We start from the raw sequence: 17,902 nt of genomic DNA on the forward strand, positions 1-17,902 counted from the left end.
AGAGATTTAAAGAGAGTTTTTAGGATATTTGGTGGAATTGTTAAAAAAAGTTTATGATTTGATGAGATTCAAAGGGATTATTTTTAAAAAGCAGTTTGTCAACAACATTCCAAGGTTATTTTTAGCTGCCTTCTCACACAAGTCACCATATAAATGACCTTTTGATTTCATTCCCAAGAAAGAAACAACACTCCCATAAGAAAACAAAACTCCCAAATCATTCTTTACGTTCATCGAAACCATGACAAAAGCAAACCCTTCAACCCTAGTTCTTGGACAATCTACGGCGGAGGAAAAGTATTCCACAAGTCTAGCCAAGATCAATCCAAAACTGTTGATGTAAGAATCGACAATATAGATAACAAGAGTAAAGTGGGATGAATCAGATCTGGTCCTTTTATTTAACGTGGAATTTGCAGAAGGGTTTACAGGAAAATGGCGATTACAGAATAAAATGCAGTTAATCAGTAAATAATTGCTTTTCTCTCTCTAATTGCCCAGAATTTCGGATCCTCTCCTCTGACAATGACGTCCAGTATTTATAGTGGGACCTTGACCTAGGGTTTCTTCAGCCTCCTGGTAAAATGACTATTTTACCCCTACGGCCTGTTGGGCCTGATCCAAGACTTTTGGCCCAGAATCTTCTGTTTGGGCTTCAGGGATGTTGGGGGCAAGGCCCATATCCAACAATGGCCCCCCCTAGTCCGATGTGCGATGGCTTGCTTGAGCCCGTCGGTTACAGTTCTGCGTCTCTAGGTCCGTCTTGCAGAATGAACAAAAGATTTCAAGAGCTTGAAGGCCTTTGGGAAGGCTTCTGGATAGATAGTGCATTGCGCACGTTTTTCAAGGAATCCGCGAGATTCCGGGATGAATAGTGTGTCGGGCACGTTTTTCGAGGTATCCGGGAGATTCCGGGACGAACAGTGCGTCGGGCACATTTTTCGGGATATCCGGGAGATTCCGGGATGAACAGTACGTTGGGCACGTTTTTCGAGGTATCCGGGAGATTCTGGTACGAACAGTGCGTCGGGCACGTTTTTCGGGGTATCCGGGAGGTTCCGGGATGAACAATACGTTGGGCACGTTTTTCGAGGTCCGTTGGGCTTTAAACGGGAGCTTTGAGTATTATGCACGTTTCCCGAGGCGCGGGAAGCAGAGACAACTTAGAAGCTAGGGTTTTCTTGGTCAACGTGCTGGGCCCCCCATATAAATATGTCCCTTGACCTAGAAAATCTTTTTCTTTCATCTTTCTTCTCTCTTCCAAAAAGGTATGCTCCTTTCTCTCTTCCCCTTATCTCTTTCTTATATATATTTTTTTTGGTTTGTGAGACCATGAGCTCGCCGCCGTTTCTGGCTACCGTTCGTTTCCGCCGGTTGTTCTCCCAAGATCTCCGCCGGCGATGCTGAACCTATCTGTTGGAGATTCCCGAGATCTCAGCCGCCTGCCATGGCTTCTTCACCGGTCATGGTGACTTGCCGCCGTACATGCCTCGCCGCGTCATCGAACTGGGCCGGGACCGTGATGGGTCCTCCGTCGTGCCTCTGCGTTGCTGCTGCTGGGACCGGTTGGTTTGTCCTCCCCTGGCCGAGATCGTGAGGTCTCTTGGCCACACTGTGCCGCCGCGATTCTCGCCGAGGTCCACCGGTCCGCCTCATCCATTTCGGTGGTTGAGAGCTCGGGAACATCAAGGTCGCAGTTCCGGGCTGGCGAGGACGAGATTTCCGGTGATGCGACCACGCTTGCGAGACCGACGTGAAGACGTGGTGAGGTGAGCTTGTCTCGTCTTAGATGGTGATGTGGTGCGATGAGAAGATGGCGAGCACAATGGTCCTGGCGAGATGGTCTTGGCGAGACGAGATGGTCTTTGCGAGACCAAGTGGTCTTGGCGAGATGATGGCGAGCCCGTGAGATAGTCAGCGAGACGGCGATATGGAAATATTTGGCGAGTTGGTGTGTTTGCGAGAACGGCTGCGAGGTCATGACCGAGGCGAGATCAAAGCTTGGGCGAAACTGAAACTCAACTCATGGTGGGGAGCTCGCATGTGTTTCCGCGAAGTTCTGGTGGTGATGCTTCCGCCAGATAGTGACCAAGACGCGGTTAGGGTGTGGGCAAGCTCGGACGTGTGCTCGCGAGGAAGTGCGACGAGTTTCGTGCGAGACTTGGTCGAGCTCGACTTGGTGCGATGGTGAAGTTCTACATTCTTCGTATTGGGCCATTGGGGAGGTCGAGATTGCCGCGTATGGGACCTTAGTGAGCTCAATTGTGTGAGACGAGGGTGATTTAGGCTGGAAACTGCACAAGATGGTGCGTATTATGCACATTGCTGGACGTTGTAACTCGGGTGTGGCCGTTTCGTATTGCATACTATGGCGTTTTCGATGTGGCTTCGATACTGACCGGTTGCTTGGTTGGCTTTGCCAGGTACCACACCATGGTCTCGGGAGATGACTTCTTTGGTGATATTCCGGAAGAGCTCGAAGATGACCAGTATGGCGCGTCAGATGGGGACCTCGATGAGACGGGAAGGGAATTTCCTTGGTGGGAGCCATCTGAAGGAAACGGTGTTACGACGGATTTGGCGGATCTTTCGGTAGATGAGGTCCGGGAGCTCGAAATAATGTTCCCGACGGGTAACCAAGCGCTTAGTCTGATTCCTCTTCCTCCGGGTCGGCGTCGTGGAGGATTCTCCTAGATCTCTGGTTGCTGGTCTAGCCGTTGGTGATGGAGTTCCGAGGCGCCGTAGAGACCGTACGGGAAATAAGGAACACACTTCCCGTGACGCAGGGAGTACATTATGCGATGAGGATTCCATAGCCCGCGTCCTTGATCTCTTCCCGACACCAAACGGTCTGAAATTCGTGCTGCCGAGTGAAGACGAGCGCCCGTGGGACTGCCCTGAAGGTCACCTCTGCGTTTACGAAGATTATTTTACCGATGGCGGCCTGTGGTTTCCTATCCCGGAATTTCTGACGAGCTTTTGTGCGCGTCGAGAGATTGCGCTCTCGCAGTTGTCGATTTCCAGCGTCCGTAATGCAGTGGGGCTTGCGATAATTGGTAGCCATATGAAAGTCAAGATGAGCACGGATCTCTTCGAGTTGCTGACTCGATTTCTACGTGACAAATCGGGGCTATGCGTTGCCTGTTGTGCAGCCGGACTTACGATCATGAACGGGCAGAGGAGTCATATCCACGATTGGCGGAGGCGGTTTTTCTTCGTGGAGATAAACGACGCATCGGTCGAAGATCCCGGCACGACCTGTCCTGCTTCTTGGAACTTCACCCCCGGTAGCCGTTGCTGGGTTGGGTTCCTATCGTTTTGGTTCTCCTAACTGTTTTCTGACCGTTCGTTTTATTTTTGCAGGAAAACCGCCATCTTCAGCTGCACGCGATTTGAGTATTGTCGACAAAGGTGTTCCTTTTCTCTGGTGTAAGGCTTTGCGGTGGCCGAGAGTTCTTTCTCATCTCAAGACTTGTGAGTTTCGCTGGTCTCCTTATTTTCGGGATTTACGTGCTTTCGTGACTAAGGCGTCTATTTATCCTGCAGGTTCGCGGACTGGATTGCAAATGGGGGACTGTCCGATGCCATGTTACGCTGACCTGTTCGATGCTGAGGAGGTGCCAGCTGTTGCTACCGAGGTTGTTGCGCCAAACGCCGAGATCGGCTTGGAGGTCGTTGCTGTGGAGCTCGAGGATGGCGAGGTACTTGCTCCCGCAGGTGAGACTGACCGCAGATCCCATTCTGCCGAGGTCGCCGCTGCTCGTGCCGCGAAGAAACCTTCCTCGGGGTCTCGTAAGAGTGTTTCAGCAGCTGGTGGCGATCGCTCTCGGAAGAGATCATTATGTTCGAGTCCTCGGAGTGATGCTGGAGGTAGTTCTAGGCGTCCTCACCACGCAGAAGATGGGCGCGGGGAATTCGTCCCGCAGACGGAAGGTGGTCGTGAAGATGACCGCTCCTTCTCATTTCGCTACGATGTGAAGGACCAGGCGTTCGTTGGGAACTCGCGAGCTTGTGCAGACCTCGCCAGCAGGATTGACGGTGACTCTGTTTCGCTTCTTACTTCTCGTGATCTGGCTTGTCAAGACTCGTACGAGCAAGCCGTTCGAAGACAATTTCAGGTTTGTGTCCTACCTCTCAGTTCGCCTCGATACGGATTTTACTTAGTCATAATCAGATTATTTTGTTTGGTGCTTTAGGCGATGAGTTGGATCAACCATCTCGTTGGCGACAGTGATGATAAGGTGCGCGCCGCTAGGAAGGAGGCCTCGCTTGCTCAGGATGCGTGTGTTTGGGCTGAGCGATCAAGCAAAGAAAACGCAGCGATGGTCAACGAGCTCACGGCTTCACTCAAGCAATCTCAGCGCAAGTTCACCTTCGAAACGGAGCGACTCAGAAAAGCGAGGGATGAGCGCGGAGAGGAGGAGCGCGCCAAAGCCGCTGTCGTGATTAGGGAGCGCGAGGAACGCATCGATCGTTTGAGGATGCACGTGATTGCAACACGCGAGAAACAACCACATTTACTTACTCTTAGCCAAGTGACCGGAACTAGGCAATGTTTGGCGAAGTTGATCAGTAGGGGTATTGCTATTCCCGAAGATAGGATGGCGCGTCTTGCTGCTCGCGAGAAGGAGTACACGGCGAAATCAAACGGGGTTGTGGTGCCACCGCTTCACGATGATGATCTCGAGCCGTTCCCGGAAGCTACTGGTGGAGGTGCTGATGATGTCGCAAACGAGTGATATGTCCTCGTATTATTGCTTGTTGTTGCTTTTGATTTTTCCTTTTGTTATTGCAAACTTGATTGCCGATTGTTGCTTGTACCTCTTTTGTCATGGACATTTTCGAACTTAGTTGATTTGATCTTTGACTGCTTGCTCCTTTACGCGCGAATATTGATCTTTTGTTTACGACATCATTATGATGAAGTTGCTTTGAATTTATCTTTTATCGTTGCGGGGCATATTTTGCGGTGCAGGACGTCTCCTGGCTTATCCTGGATATGTTATTCCCCGTAACTGCGAGAGTAGACAAGACGAACTTGTCGTACTAGTTAGGTGCGTTCAGTCGTGAGCGGCTAACCCTGTGGGTGCTGCAGGAATCGCGAGAGTGTGCGAGTCGGGGTCTTCGGCTTATTCACTCTGCGCCCTGCTAGCTTTGCGAGTCTGGGCTCGGCTTATAAGTCCTTACCGAAGTAAGGACGTGGATTATTTCACCACGGCACCCATGCGGAGCGCTTGCGAGTATGGACTCGGCTTTTATTCTTTACTGAAGTAAAGTATGGATTATTTCACCATTACATTCATGCGGAACGTAGAACTGTGCACCTGGCCAATGCGTCAGTGTGAAGACGTAGGATTTGCTAGAAAATTTTATTTTTTTAATAAAGTAATAGTTGGACCTCGTGAAAGGCTTCCTACGTACCCTCGAGAGGGATCAAACCAATCGTAGTTCGTATTACATAAGAATGCTCGGTGACGAGCTGGTTTTTTTTTTTTTTTTTTTTATTAAAATGCTCCAAGTGGATCGACTAGTGGTAGTAGCGCTTGAGGTTGGCGGAATTCCAGGATCGCGGGACTGGTGTGCCGTCCATTTCGAGTAGCTGATGGACTCCTGGCTTGACATTCTTCGAGACTAAGTATGGACCCTCCCAATGTGCTCCGAGTTTTCCAGCGTTCTTCTCAGCTGTGTTTTCGTAGACTTTGCGGAGGACGAGATCTCCCTCGGCAAAGTAACGAGACTTGACCTTTTTGTTGTAGAATTTTGCCGCTGCTTGCTGGTAGTTTTGGATGCGTAATAGTGCCTGGTCGCGTTCTTCTTCGAGGAAAAGTAGTCTGTCGCACAACATCTTGTTGTTCAACTCCGGGTTATGGACTAGCATAGAGCGTCGAAGCGTCGGGATCCCGACTTCTGCTGGTGCGAGGGCCTCCATGCCGTATGCGAGCGAGAATGGTGTTCGTCCTGTGGATGTACGCGGTGAGGTTCTGTAAGACCATAGAACGCCGTCGAGCTCGTCTGCCCAGAGTCCCTTCTTTTCATCGAGGCGTTTTTTGATGCCAGCGAGAATTGTCTTGTTGGTGGCTTCTGCTTGTCCGTTGCCCTGCGGATATCATGGAGTCGACTTGCTAAGGCGTATTCGCCAGCCAGCGCAGAATCCTTCGAACTGGAGTGAGATGAATTGGGGTCTGTTGTCGCATACAATTTCGTATGGGAGTCCATGCCTGCATATGATGTTTTTCCAAACAAAATTCTGAACTTCGTTGGCTTCGAGAGAGGCGTACGACTCTGCTTCCACCCACTTAGTGAAATAATCCGTCATGATTAGGAGGTACTTCTTTTGACGAGATGGTGTGAGCGGACCGACAATATCTATCGCCCATCGCATGAATGGATAGGGTGGTGATGTTGTGCGCAAGAGTTCGGTCGGTGAATGAATGAACGGTGCGTGACGCTGACATTTCTCACACTTGGCTGCGAAGGCGGAACAATCGGCGACCATGGTTGGCCAGAAATGGTTTCCTCCAGCGCCTTCGTGGACCTCTCGCATGATGTCGTTGACGTCCTTTGTATTAACGCAGATGAGAAGTGCGCCATTTGCCTCCCAACGAAACAGGCTTCCATCCAACATTGTGTAGTGCGCGCTCTTGACGCGAAGACGTCTGGCTTCCCACTTGTCATTTGGCATAATTCCGTCTGCTATGAACGCTATAATCTCAGTTTGCCAATCGTCACGCGAGGAGGGATCAGGTGTTGGTGCTGGCGTAGCTGGAGCGGCTGGAGTGCTTGATTTGGCAGCTGTTGGGGCTGGAATGGGAGTGGTGGAAGCGTTTGCGCTTGTTGAGGCTGATCTCGTTAATGCTAAGGCGATTGCTAAGACGTTCGGATCTGTCGCGGAGTTCGTTGCGGGTGCGGATTCAAGAAACGTAGCTGGAGCAGGAGTTAACAGGTTGACGTCAATACTTGGTTGATCAATGCTCTCAACAGGAATTACTCAGCGGAGATCAGGATCAGACGTGGAAGCTAGCGTCGCAAGCGCATCAGCTGGAGCATTGTCGCTTCGTGGGATCTTGACAAGTTCAAAGAACTCGAACTTTTGGGACAAGTCGCGAACTACTTTGAGGTAGGCATCCATGCGTGCGTGTCGTGTTGCATAATCTCCGCTGAATTGATGTGTCACAAGCTGTGAATCACAATAAGCTTGGATCTTTTTGACGCCAATTCCGTGTGCGAGACGCTGTCCAGCGATTAGTGCTTCATACTCTGCGTCGTTGTTAGAAGCAGAGAAAGCAAGGCGGAACGACTGCTCCAGTATTTCGCCAGTCGGCGAGGTTAGGCGTACGCCCGCTCCCGAGCCCATCTTCAAAGAAGCACCATCAACGTGAAGTGACCATATCTCGGATGGAGGTGAGTCAGCTTCGAGTTTCGGAGAGAGTTCAACGAGAAAATCTGCAAGGACTTGTGATTTTGCGCAGGTGCGATTCTTGTATTCGATGTCATACTCGCTTAATTCAACTGCCCACTTCGCCAAACGACCTGACTGACTTGCGCTGTGAAGGATTGTTCTAAGCGGCTGATTGGTCAGGACTTCGACGGTATGAGATTGGAAGTAAGGGCGAAGCTTGCGAGCTGATATTACCACCGCGTATGCGAGCTTCTCAAGAGTCGGGTGCCAAAGTTCTGCACCATCGAGAGTTTTGCTCACATAGAAGATTGGATGTTGCTCTCCACGATCTTCTCTGACGAGCACACCACTTACAGCTGAACAGGAGATGGCGATGTAGAGATACAAAGTTTCCCCTTGCTCGGGTTTAGCCAGGACTGGCGGGGATGACAAGTAATCCTTCAATTGCGTGAATGCTAGCTCGCATTTCTCATCCCATTCAAAACGTTTGTTGCCGCGAAGAAGCTGATAAAATGGCAAACACTTGTCTGTCGAGCGAGAGATGAAATGGTTAAGTGCAGCAATGCGTCCAGTTAGACGCTGAACCTCGCGTGTATTCCTTGGAGAAGGGAGGTTGATGATTGCCGAGATCTGTTTTGGATTTGCTTCTATGCCACGCTTCGTAACGAGGTATCCCAAAAACTCTCCGGAAGTGACCCCAAATGTGCATTTCGCTGGATTCAGCTTCATGCTGTACTTGTTGAGTATCTCGAAACATTGCTTCAGGTGTGCGACATGATCTGCGGCTTGAGCTGATTTGACGAGCATATCGTCAATGTAGACTTCCATTGTTCTTCCGAGTTGACTCGCAAACATGCGGTTCACCAGTCGCTGATATGTTGCTCCAGCATTCTTCAATCCAAACGGCATGACTCTGTAACAGAAGGTGCCTTGCTCGGTGATGAAAGCAGTCTTCTCACGGTCGTCTTTGTGCATCATTATCTGATTGTAACCTGAGAACGCATCCATAAAAGATAACAATTCGTTTCCAGCTGTGGCTTCGACGAGCTGATCAATGCGTGGAAGAGGAAAACTGTCTTTTGGACAAGCTTTGTTGAGGTCTGTGAAGTCTATGCAGACTCTCCATGTACCATTCTTCTTCTTAACAACGACGGGATTACTCAACCAATCTGGATAACGGACCTCCGTGATTGATCCCACATCAAGTAGTTTCCGTACCTCGTCATTGACCGCGGTTGTACGTTCTGCTCCCAGCTTTTGACGCTTTTGCTTGACGGGCATGTAAGTCGGGTCGACGTTGAGCTCGTGGCTGGTAATGCTTGGATCGATTCCGGTCATATGATCTATCGTCCACGCGAATGTGGTTGCGTCTTTGCGCAAAAACTGGACGAGCTCGTCTCGCAGAGCCATTGGTAACTCGGCGCCTATTCCCACGCAGCGTTTGGGATCGGACAAATCGATGTTGACTTGGATTACAGACTCCTTAGGGGGAGGTGTGCGTGGGTCTCGCGGTGGAGTTGATTCAGCAATTACGAAAGCCCTTGCGTTGCGCATCTTTTTCTCAATGATAAAACAGGTCCGTGCCATCAGAGGGTCTCCGCGCAGCGTATAGATTCCGTATGCATTCGGGAACTTAACACATTGATGATATGTAGAAGCAACAGCGCACATCTTGTGGAGCCATGGTGTTCCCAGAATGACATTGTAGACGATGGGTTTGTCCACGATTGCGAAGTTAAAGCATTGCATCGTCCCGCCGACGTAGATTGGAAGTGTGATGGTTCCGACAGTCATGATGGTGTCTCCATCAAATCCCGTCAAAGGCTGCGTTTCATGGACTGTGTTGCGCAAATAATTCTCCATCTGGATCAGTACATCCTTGAATATCACGTTGACCGAGCTCCCGGTGTCAATAAGGATTCTCGTCACTGAGCTTTCCCCGATCACCATTTCTACGACAAGTGGGTCATTGTTTGGACTAGCGTTGCGCGCGTCTTCTTCAGTAAACGTAATTGGCGCGGTGGATGTCTTGAACATGTTGCTGTGAGAAGGCATATTGCGCTTTGTTTCTGTTTCACGACAGTAGGCTTGGATAGATCGAACAGAATCGCGGCATGTTGACAAGCCACCCATGATCATGTTAATCCTTCGGCGAGGAGCTGGTGGTTCATCGTGTTCTTCTGCTTCGTGATTGCGTTTGGGGGGAGGAGGTAAGCGAGCGACTTCCCGTTTTCGGTCATTTTGTGCCCATCCTCGGTCATCCTGTGCTGCAGCTTCCTCTTCGCGCCGTCTGTCGTGCTGCTGTTCGTCTCTTAGGCAATACTGGTTATCTTTGTGTGTGACAACTTTTCTCCGCTCTCGTTCTACATGGACGTCACCTTTTTTGTACTTATTCAAAAGCAGCATTTGAAGCGTTTTGCACTCCTCAGTCGAGTGTCCGTTGAACCTGTGGAACTCGCAGTACGGTCGCTTGCCTTTGAAGCCGGGATTATCGGATTCACGGTTCCATTTGTTCCAAGACTTGTTTGGTTGTTTTTTTCCATCAATAGCAAACATCGTCGCTTTTCTTCCTTTCTCAGCTCGGGCATAGTCTTTGTTGTAGTGTTGGCGTGGTTCGTGGTACTCATCTACGGCTTTTCCTTTTCAGATGCTTTTTCGGTTGTACCAGGTTGATCGGGGTTCCTCTTACCTCTGTCTTCTTCGACTAGGATATATCGGTTGGCGCGTGCGAGTACTTCCTCCAAGCTTGTGACAGGCAAGATTGTTAGATCGTCCTTGAACCTGGTCCCCCGAGCGAGCGTATTTTTTAGTGCACCGATTGCTGATTCGTCACTTATAGATAGTCGGGACACGACATCCTTGAACCTATCCATGAAAGCCCGTAGTGACTCGTCTCGTTTCTGATACATCCTCCATAGATCGGCATTCGACGCGGGTGTGCGCATGAAGCACTGGTGATGCTGAAGGAATGCACTTGTTAGTGCTTCGTATCCATCGATTGAGTTGGCCTCGAGTCTTGAAAACCAATTTAGCGCTTCGCCGGAAAGACTCTCGACAAACAGCTGACAGCTCCCTGCATCTGCTTCCTCAGGTGAAAAATACGATCGACTGATGTGTATTGTCATTGACTTCAGGAAGACGGTGGGGTCGCCTTTTCCATCGTATGGAATTGGTCTGTTCTTGATATTGTCAGGATTGTGCTTGACTCTAACTCCTGAAACCCTTGCAGTGAAAGGTGAACGCCTTGCTTCTGCTAGCACGGTTTCTAGCTCTGGTGCTGCACTCGTTGCTCGGTGCATTTGAGTCGTAAGTGTTTGCAGCTGAGCTTGCATCTGCTGAAGTTCTTGCCGTAGCGCGTGATTCTCAGCATTCTCGGAGCGACTTGGATCAGCACGCTGATCTGCGGAGACCTGACTGGCCTGAAAATGTACCCTTGGCTGCTCGCCATTGGGCCGACGATGATCGAAGAGAGACGGGGCCTTCCATTAGCGTTGTGCTCAGCTCTTGGTATGTTAGCGGTGTAATGGTTAGCTTGCGGAGCATTGTGGTCAGCTCGCGGAGCATAGAGGTCAGCTCGCGGAGCGTGGAGGTCAGCTCGCGGAGCGTTGAAGTCAGCTCGCGGAGCGTTGAGGTCAGTTCGCGGAGCGTTGAAGTCAACTTGCGGAGCGTTGAGGTCGGCTCGCGGAGCGTTGAAGTCAACTTGCGGAGCGTTGAGGTCGGCTCGCGGAGCGTTGAGGTCAGCTCGCGGAGCGTTGAGGTCAGCTCGCGGAGCGTTGCGGTTAGCTCGCGGAGCGTTGCAGTCAGCTCGCGGAGTGCGTGGTGCCAATGCGTCATCCTCCTGTCGCAGATGATGCCTTGCATGGTCATTTCGTCCTTGCGATTCTATCTGCACCGCTTGACCGCTCATCTTATCCAAGGTTCTTCGTACAGCTTCGTCAAGCGCGGCTTGACTGATTTTCAGGTGTCTGGATGATCGACGGGGGTAAATGTCGCGCGTAGTGCCCATATCTTCGCGGCCATTTGGAGCGTCATCAACAGCTACTCGATCAGGAAGGATTGCTCCATTGGTTCCGCCATTTGTCGGAGCGACACGCGTAATGCATACGGCTTCACGGTCGGTTGGATTGTCTCCAGTGGTTTCACGAACAGGAAACGTAACGCCTGCGGCTATGCCATTGGTGGGAGCGACACGCGTAGTGCCTACGGCTGCGCGGTCAGTGAGTGTTGCGTCCTCGCCTGTTACTGCTTCGGGCCTGTTGACGCCTTGGAGTTGGTTGGTCCTCGCACGGGTGCGCCCCCATACGGTGCGTGGAGGAGACACGTCGCGGGCTGGGGAGGAGTTCACGCCTTCATTGCTTGAGTGATTGGTCTGAGACATGCTTCTGGTTTTCCGAAAACGCCTTGTTCTTGAAATTCTTCTCGTCAAAATGAGAGGATCTCGTTCAGCCCCATGGTGGGCGCCAAATTGTTGATGTAAGAATCGACAATATAGATAACAAGAGTAAAGTGGGATGAATCAGATCTGGTCCTTTTATTTAACGTGGAATTTGCAGAAGGGTTTACAGGAAAATGGCGATTACAGAGTAAAATGCAGTTAATCTGTAAATAATTGCTTTTCTCTCTCTAATTGCCCAGAATTTCGGATCCTCTCCTCTGACAATGACGTCCAGTATTTATAGTGGGATCTTGACCTAGGGTTTCTTCAGCCTCCTGGTAAAATGACTATTTTACCCCTACGGCCTGTTGGGCCTGATCCAAGACTTTTGGCCCAGAATCTTCTGTTTGGGCTTCAGGGATGTTGGGGGCAAGGTCCATATCCAACAAAAACCTTATGGATCGATCACGAAACAGAGCCAAGATCACCAAAACTCACCGAGTTTACGCCGTTGGGGATCGTCCTCAAGTAAACCGACGAGGCAGGATTGTCTATGTTCTCCTACGACACACGCCGGTTCTTTCAGGTGCAGGCACCACCGCGTTGATTATTCATTAACACGTGTCAGGTCTATTGGGTCGAACCTCACGGTCCTGTTGTCATCCAAGTCAAGCCGGTTTAGTGACTCCCTCAAGGCTTAGTAAACCAGAGCTCCGTAAGCCGGTTACTGTATTTTGTTTTGGTCTAATAATTGTCGGTTTTGTTATTCTATTGTTGACATTGTTGGATCGACGTCCTATTTATTTCAATAATGTATATACTATATACTAAACCGATTGAAATCGACCGATTCAAGGTAAACTTTATAAAATTTTCACTGATTTGATTTATATTTTAGTTTTGATTTCATGCATTTTCACATTTTCACATTTTTTACTAAAATTCCATATGAGATATGAAAAAAAAAAAAAAACTAGTAGAAGACTATAATATTTGTTTTCTCAACAATTCAAATTTAATTAGATCTATGGAGAGAGTGTTAAAGGATCAAATATGGATAAGAATCTCTCTTTTAAAGGTAAAGAATATAGTCAACACAATAAAATAAAAAAGTATTGGCCATTATTGGGTAATGAATCTTGTTCGGATAAAATCAATTTTATGGTTAGATAATATTGTAGTTGGGGGTAATTTATGTTTTTGTAGTAATTCTAAAGAATAGTACGACCACAAATGTGAAAGACAAGTTATGTCCGGTTAAATTCAGCTCTTAACCGGGAACAAGAACCGTATAAGAAGAAACCAAACCAAAAAGACTTATAAACGACGCCGTATGAGCGACTGAAAACGACATCACTCGATAAGTGCAACGCATAATTGTGACTGTGTTTTAGTGATTTAATTAAAAAAACCAAATTAATAAAAATCCCAAAATATTTTTTAGATATTTATCAGGTTTTGTTTTTTCTTTTGATTTCCAAGTCTCTCTCTCTCTCTCTCTCTCTCTCTCTCTCTCTCTCTCCGCTGCTTACAAAAAAAAAAAAAATATCGTCTCCACCTTTCTCGCACAAGCTTCAAAAGCCTTCAACCACCACACCAGAGCCGACTACTTCAGATTGAGAAGAATCCAACAAATCAACGTTAATCCGGTATAAATCTTTTGTATATTTGCAAATCCAAATTCATCTACTGATTAATTTTATTGAGTTTTAAATTCTTCTTGCACAACAAAGATTCTTCTATCTATCTATCTATCTATCTGTATTGAATCTAGGATGTTTTTGAATCTATCCATTCATACAATACAAAATCGATCTAGATCGGGTCTTTTGTTTCTCAGAAACCACCAATCGATTTTACCCTAATCACGACATCATACACGATTGTCTTAATTCCGTGATTTTCATTATTAATTTTTTTTTGATGTTTAAAAAAATAGAAAAGATAATAAAATTTAGGTTAACCCTTTGGTTAGTGTTTAGATTGTGTGCAATTAGTTATCTTATCTTCAATATTATTGTTGTCTAACGAGAAGATATTATTACGTGGACATTGAGTTTGAGTAAGTAATCTCTCAATCAATGACAATGACTTAGCCAATGTGTGTTACCTTTATTGAACTATTATAGGATTGATTACATTATGATTCTTGATCTCTGATCCTTATCTTTGATCTTAACAGATAAATCGCAAAGTTGTCGCATTTTTTTCAAACTAGCTAGGAAATGGTTGAAAGGTAATTCATTTGAAAGTGTTTATATGCTTTTGCTTGCTTCTTCTTATAGACTTGGCCAGAATAAAAACATTTCTCACTGTTTGTTGGTTTTGTTTTGCAGGCATGGAGAGTTTTGATTTGTTGCTTCTTAAGATTATTATATCATGTCGCAGTGCATAGACGGTATCAAGCATTTATGCACCTCTGTATTAGGGTGTTTTGATCTTGATTTGTACAAAGGATCTGGTGGTCTTGGAGACCCTGAATTGCTTGCAAGAGACACTGTTTGTATGATGCCCTATCATCTTCTTCTTTTTATTCTCTATTAGAGGAATGAAATAAAACTTTCTGATTGTGAGTTATGATGATTGGATTTTTTTGTTTTGAGTGCAGTTAGTGTGAGTGAAATAGAAGCTCTTTATGAGCTCTTTAAGAAAATCAGCAGTGCCGTGATTGATGATGGGTTGATTAACAAGGTAAAAGCTAGATGCCTGTCTGATTTTGTATCAACATTAGTTGAAAGCTTGAGTGGTCTTACTCATCTCTTGTTAAATTTATTTGTATCAGGAGGAGTTTCAGTTGGCTTTGTTTAAGACAAATAAAAAAGAGAGCTTGTTTGCTGATCGGGTAATGTTTTTAAATGCACTTAAACCCCATTTTGTCAAGATCAAGTTTAGAAGAAATGATATATATGTGACTTGGTTTGTAGGTTTTCGATTTATTCGATACAAAGCACAATGGAATACTCGGGTTTGAGGAGTTTGCTCGTGCTCTCTCTGTGTTTCACCCAAATGCGCCTATAGATGACAAAATCCACTGTATGTGTCATTTAATAACTTGGAGTAATGAAATCCCCGTTATTTTGGTTTCATATTCATGGTATATATATTGCTTTTGCAGTTTCATTTCAGCTCTATGATCTTAAACAGCAGGGCTTCATCGAACGACAAGAGGTAAAGCTTCCATATCTTCTTCATAAATATACTTGTAAAAAAAGTGCACTGTATCATCCTCCGAGACATTAACGTCACTCATCTGTCTAGGTGAAACAAATGGTTGTTGCTACGCTTGCTGAATCTGGAATGAATTTGAAGGATACTGTCATAGAGGATATAATCGACAAGGTAAGTTAGTTGGTTACTTTTTCCTCGTCGCCCAAATTTTTTTTTCTTTGAAAGTAACTTCCTGAGTTTTGATTGTTCAGACGTTTGAGGAAGCAGACACAAAACATGATGGAAAGATTGATAAGGAAGAGTGGAGAAGCCTTGTTCTTAGACATCCCAGCCTTCTGAAGAACATGACTCTTCAGTATCTCAAGTGAGTTTCAAAAATCTTTCTATCTATGTAACTGGAGTTGAATTAAATTTGCTTCTTTGGTTTTGTTTTCTTCTCATTCTCTATGATAATATGTAGTAAAGGTCGTGATCTTATTTTTTGTGTGCTTGCAGGGATATCACAACTACATTCCCAAGCTTTGTGTTCCATTCTCAGGTTGAAGATACCTAAGAAAACAAAAACAAGCAGCAAGACATTGTACTGTTGAAGGTTGTTGTTCTTTCGTTATGGTTTTTTATTTGTTTCATCTCTAAATCTCTAAATCTCTGAACTCATTTATTTTTTATTGAGATTTTTTTTGTGAAGCAAAATTTCTTTTTCTTTGTTTGGTTTTTGTCCATTTTGATTTCGCTCGGCCTATCTGTAGATACAACTTTTGCATCTTGATCTTATGATATGTAAAGTTTTTTTAAGTTTATTAATCCAAAGTATAAAGATTTGCTTCCTGTTTTGGTTATTTGAGTTTGCTTTTCATCTTATTAGTTCAATGGATTTGTAGATTGTAAAGCAAAACTAGGTCATTTAATAATGCTGAATATTCTTGCCAGTTCTTAGGGGGAAAAGCATGCTTATGTAGTAGTACCTTTTTGTTTTCTTCATTTGGTTGATGCCTTCTAACAAAAGTCAGACCTTTAAATTGTTCTCTTTAAAATGTTTTGGTTGCCCGTGTGACAAGTTTTGATGGAAGAATATATAAGAAAATCTTCAATATGTTTTAAATAAAAAGGTTAAGGTTCTACAAATGTGCATGTCTTTGTTATAATGAGTTATATCGTAAGAGAGAGCGTCATAGCACAATTTAAGGCACACAGGCTTTGTGATCAAAACTCTCCATGCCTGCAAAATAAAACACTAACAAACAATGAGAATTTTTGCCCAAATCAAAAACACACTCTATAAACGCAAGCACACTATAATAAATTACTAACACTTGTAGGATAGACTCACTCAGGGCCGGCTCAAACTTTTCTTGCACCTTGTGCCAAATTTTTTTTTTTCTCCTAATTTACAGGTCTTATTTTTAGATTTTCAATATTTTGGGGTTTTTTTTGTCAAAATATGAAACATTGAAGAGCCTAAAAACCTTATAATTTTTTCCAAAATATTGTGACATGGTGCAAATGCACTTTGTGCACTGGGTCATCGCCGGCACTGGACTCACTTAACCAACACTTGCAAAACTGTGGTCATGCAAACAGAACAAATCGCAAAACTGTGGTAGCAGATCTATTTTCAAGTTGCAAAACTGTGGTAAATTAAACCAAAGAATCAAAAACCATAGTTTTTACACCTCTTGGACAAAACTAGTTTAAACAATATCTTATGTCCAAAGCTGCAACAAGAGCATCTGACATAAGTGTCAGGTAACTTGCTTATCCAATCCTCTTCTTCTCTTGCACTCCACTTTTCGAATTCATCGCATAATTGCTTCTCTTTCGAAAAGCTCTTCCTCCATAACATCCATTCGTAAAATTGAACCGATGATTTCACAGAACCAAGGTTCAGTTCCTCAATTAGTTTACTTGTCTGCATCAATAATGGACATTTAACATTCAAACTCTTAATATAGCAGGTTTTTTCAAACTCAAATTTAAGACTCAGAAAAAAGAGAGTAGAAGAAGCCAAGACTATGTTAGTAATTTGAGAAAAAAAAAAATACATTCATTTTCAGGAAAACAAACAATTCAAAAGGATTACAAAAGAAATATTGTCGACTTCTTACAAACCCTAAATCTAAATCGGCCACAAGAAGAGACTTTTTGCTAACAGAGTTACACTCATAATCTAACATTCATAATCATACATAATAGAAAACAATCAACCATTGACCTAGTCAAAGACCTAAGGCAGTGTATAAAGAAGATACAACAGACGACCGACTAGACAAACGGTTTTAGAAAAAACTTTGTACCATCTCCTTAAAAATTTGACAAAACAGATTTTGGTAAAAAAAAATTTAAATTCTCACAAACAAATATAAAAATACAACCTAAATTATAAATAATTAAAATAAATTTTAAAATATATGTCCGTGCTGTACCACAACTTAAAATCTAATAGAAAAACATTATACAATGATCTTTACTAAGTCATGATAGATGTGCTACTTTGCAGTTGGAAAAAAATGCAACATAATCAGACAGTACACATATTGGTCATACATATATGATTGATATTGGATTCTACTTGATTATTGTGGATTGATATAACATACTTGATTATTGATAGCAATAAATCTCTTAGTTGTGAGATATTTGAGGCTGATATATAATTAATCTGCAAAACTTATGAAAATTAAGAGATTTGAGACCAATATAGTATAGGCAAATAAAACAAAATTATCTAGTGATACATTCATATTCATCATTTTTTAAAGTTAGGAATTAAGATCAAATTTTGGTAAAGATCTTGACTCTCTTTAGAATTCAAAACTGATATCACAACTTTTCTGACAAAAGAAAGTCGAAAAAAATATAGTAACTTAGTTGTCCAAGCATATTGCCGATTTCAAACATTATTAGCTTATAACCCAAATCAAAATGCATAATTAAATAAGAAAAATACTTAGGTTCACCCC

General features: G+C 44.9%; 3 protein-coding genes across 3 annotated transcripts; 2 read left to right on the forward strand and 1 right to left on the reverse strand.

Moving 5' to 3' along the window:
• The first annotated feature begins 241 nt into the window (after nt 1-241).
• LOC147949184 (uncharacterized) lies at nt 242-12,516 on the forward strand. The gene is made up of 3 exons (XM_087478001.1): nt 242-333; nt 6,998-7,022; nt 12,251-12,516. The coding sequence occupies exons 1-3, from the start codon at nt 242-244 to the stop codon at nt 12,473-12,475; spliced, it is 342 nt and encodes a 113-aa protein (XP_087334127.1). The 3' UTR covers nt 12,476-12,516.
• Nucleotides 7,028-9,955, reverse strand: LOC147949185 (uncharacterized; the record flags this gene model as incomplete). Its single annotated transcript, XM_087488087.1, has 1 exon — nt 7,028-9,955. A coding segment is annotated over exon 1 (2,928 nt), but the record flags the coding sequence as incomplete, so codon positions are not given.
• Nucleotides 12,517-13,169: 653 nt separating the features above from the next.
• Nucleotides 13,170-15,771, forward strand: LOC147949186 (calcineurin B-like protein 2). Its single transcript, XM_087489286.1, has 10 exons — nt 13,170-13,423; nt 13,957-14,010; nt 14,111-14,277; nt 14,383-14,465; nt 14,557-14,616; nt 14,699-14,807; nt 14,890-14,942; nt 15,033-15,113; nt 15,194-15,306; nt 15,438-15,771. The coding sequence occupies exons 3-10, from the start codon at nt 14,154-14,156 to the stop codon at nt 15,493-15,495; spliced, it is 681 nt and encodes a 226-aa protein (XP_087345412.1). The 5' UTR covers nt 13,170-13,423; nt 13,957-14,010; nt 14,111-14,153; the 3' UTR covers nt 15,496-15,771.
• The last annotated feature ends 2,131 nt before the right edge of the window (nt 15,772-17,902 follow it).

Source organism: Camelina sativa, chromosome 2 (genome assembly GCF_030686135.1).
Source record: "Camelina sativa cultivar CO46 ecotype springtype chromosome 2, ASM3068613v1".
Classification (NCBI taxonomy): Eukaryota; Viridiplantae; Streptophyta; class Magnoliopsida; order Brassicales; family Brassicaceae; genus Camelina; species Camelina sativa.

Coding starts and splice junctions, on each gene's coding strand:
- LOC147949184 (XM_087478001.1), top strand. CDS start 242: ATGACAAAAGCAAACCCTTCAACCCTAGTTCTTGGACAATCTACGGCG. Junction 334..6,997: donor GCCAAGATCAATCCAAAACT/GTTGATGTAAGA, acceptor TACTCAGCGGAG/ATCAGGATCAGACGTGGAAG. Junction 7,023..12,250: donor GATCAGACGTGGAAGCTAGC/GTCGCAAGCGCA, acceptor ATCACGAAACAG/AGCCAAGATCACCAAAACTC.
- LOC147949186 (XM_087489286.1), top strand. CDS start 14,154: ATGTCGCAGTGCATAGACGGTATCAAGCATTTATGCACCTCTGTATTA. Junction 14,278..14,382: donor GCTTGCAAGAGACACTGTTT/GTATGATGCCCT, acceptor TTTTGAGTGCAG/TTAGTGTGAGTGAAATAGAA. Junction 14,466..14,556: donor ATGATGGGTTGATTAACAAG/GTAAAAGCTAGA, acceptor TATTTGTATCAG/GAGGAGTTTCAGTTGGCTTT.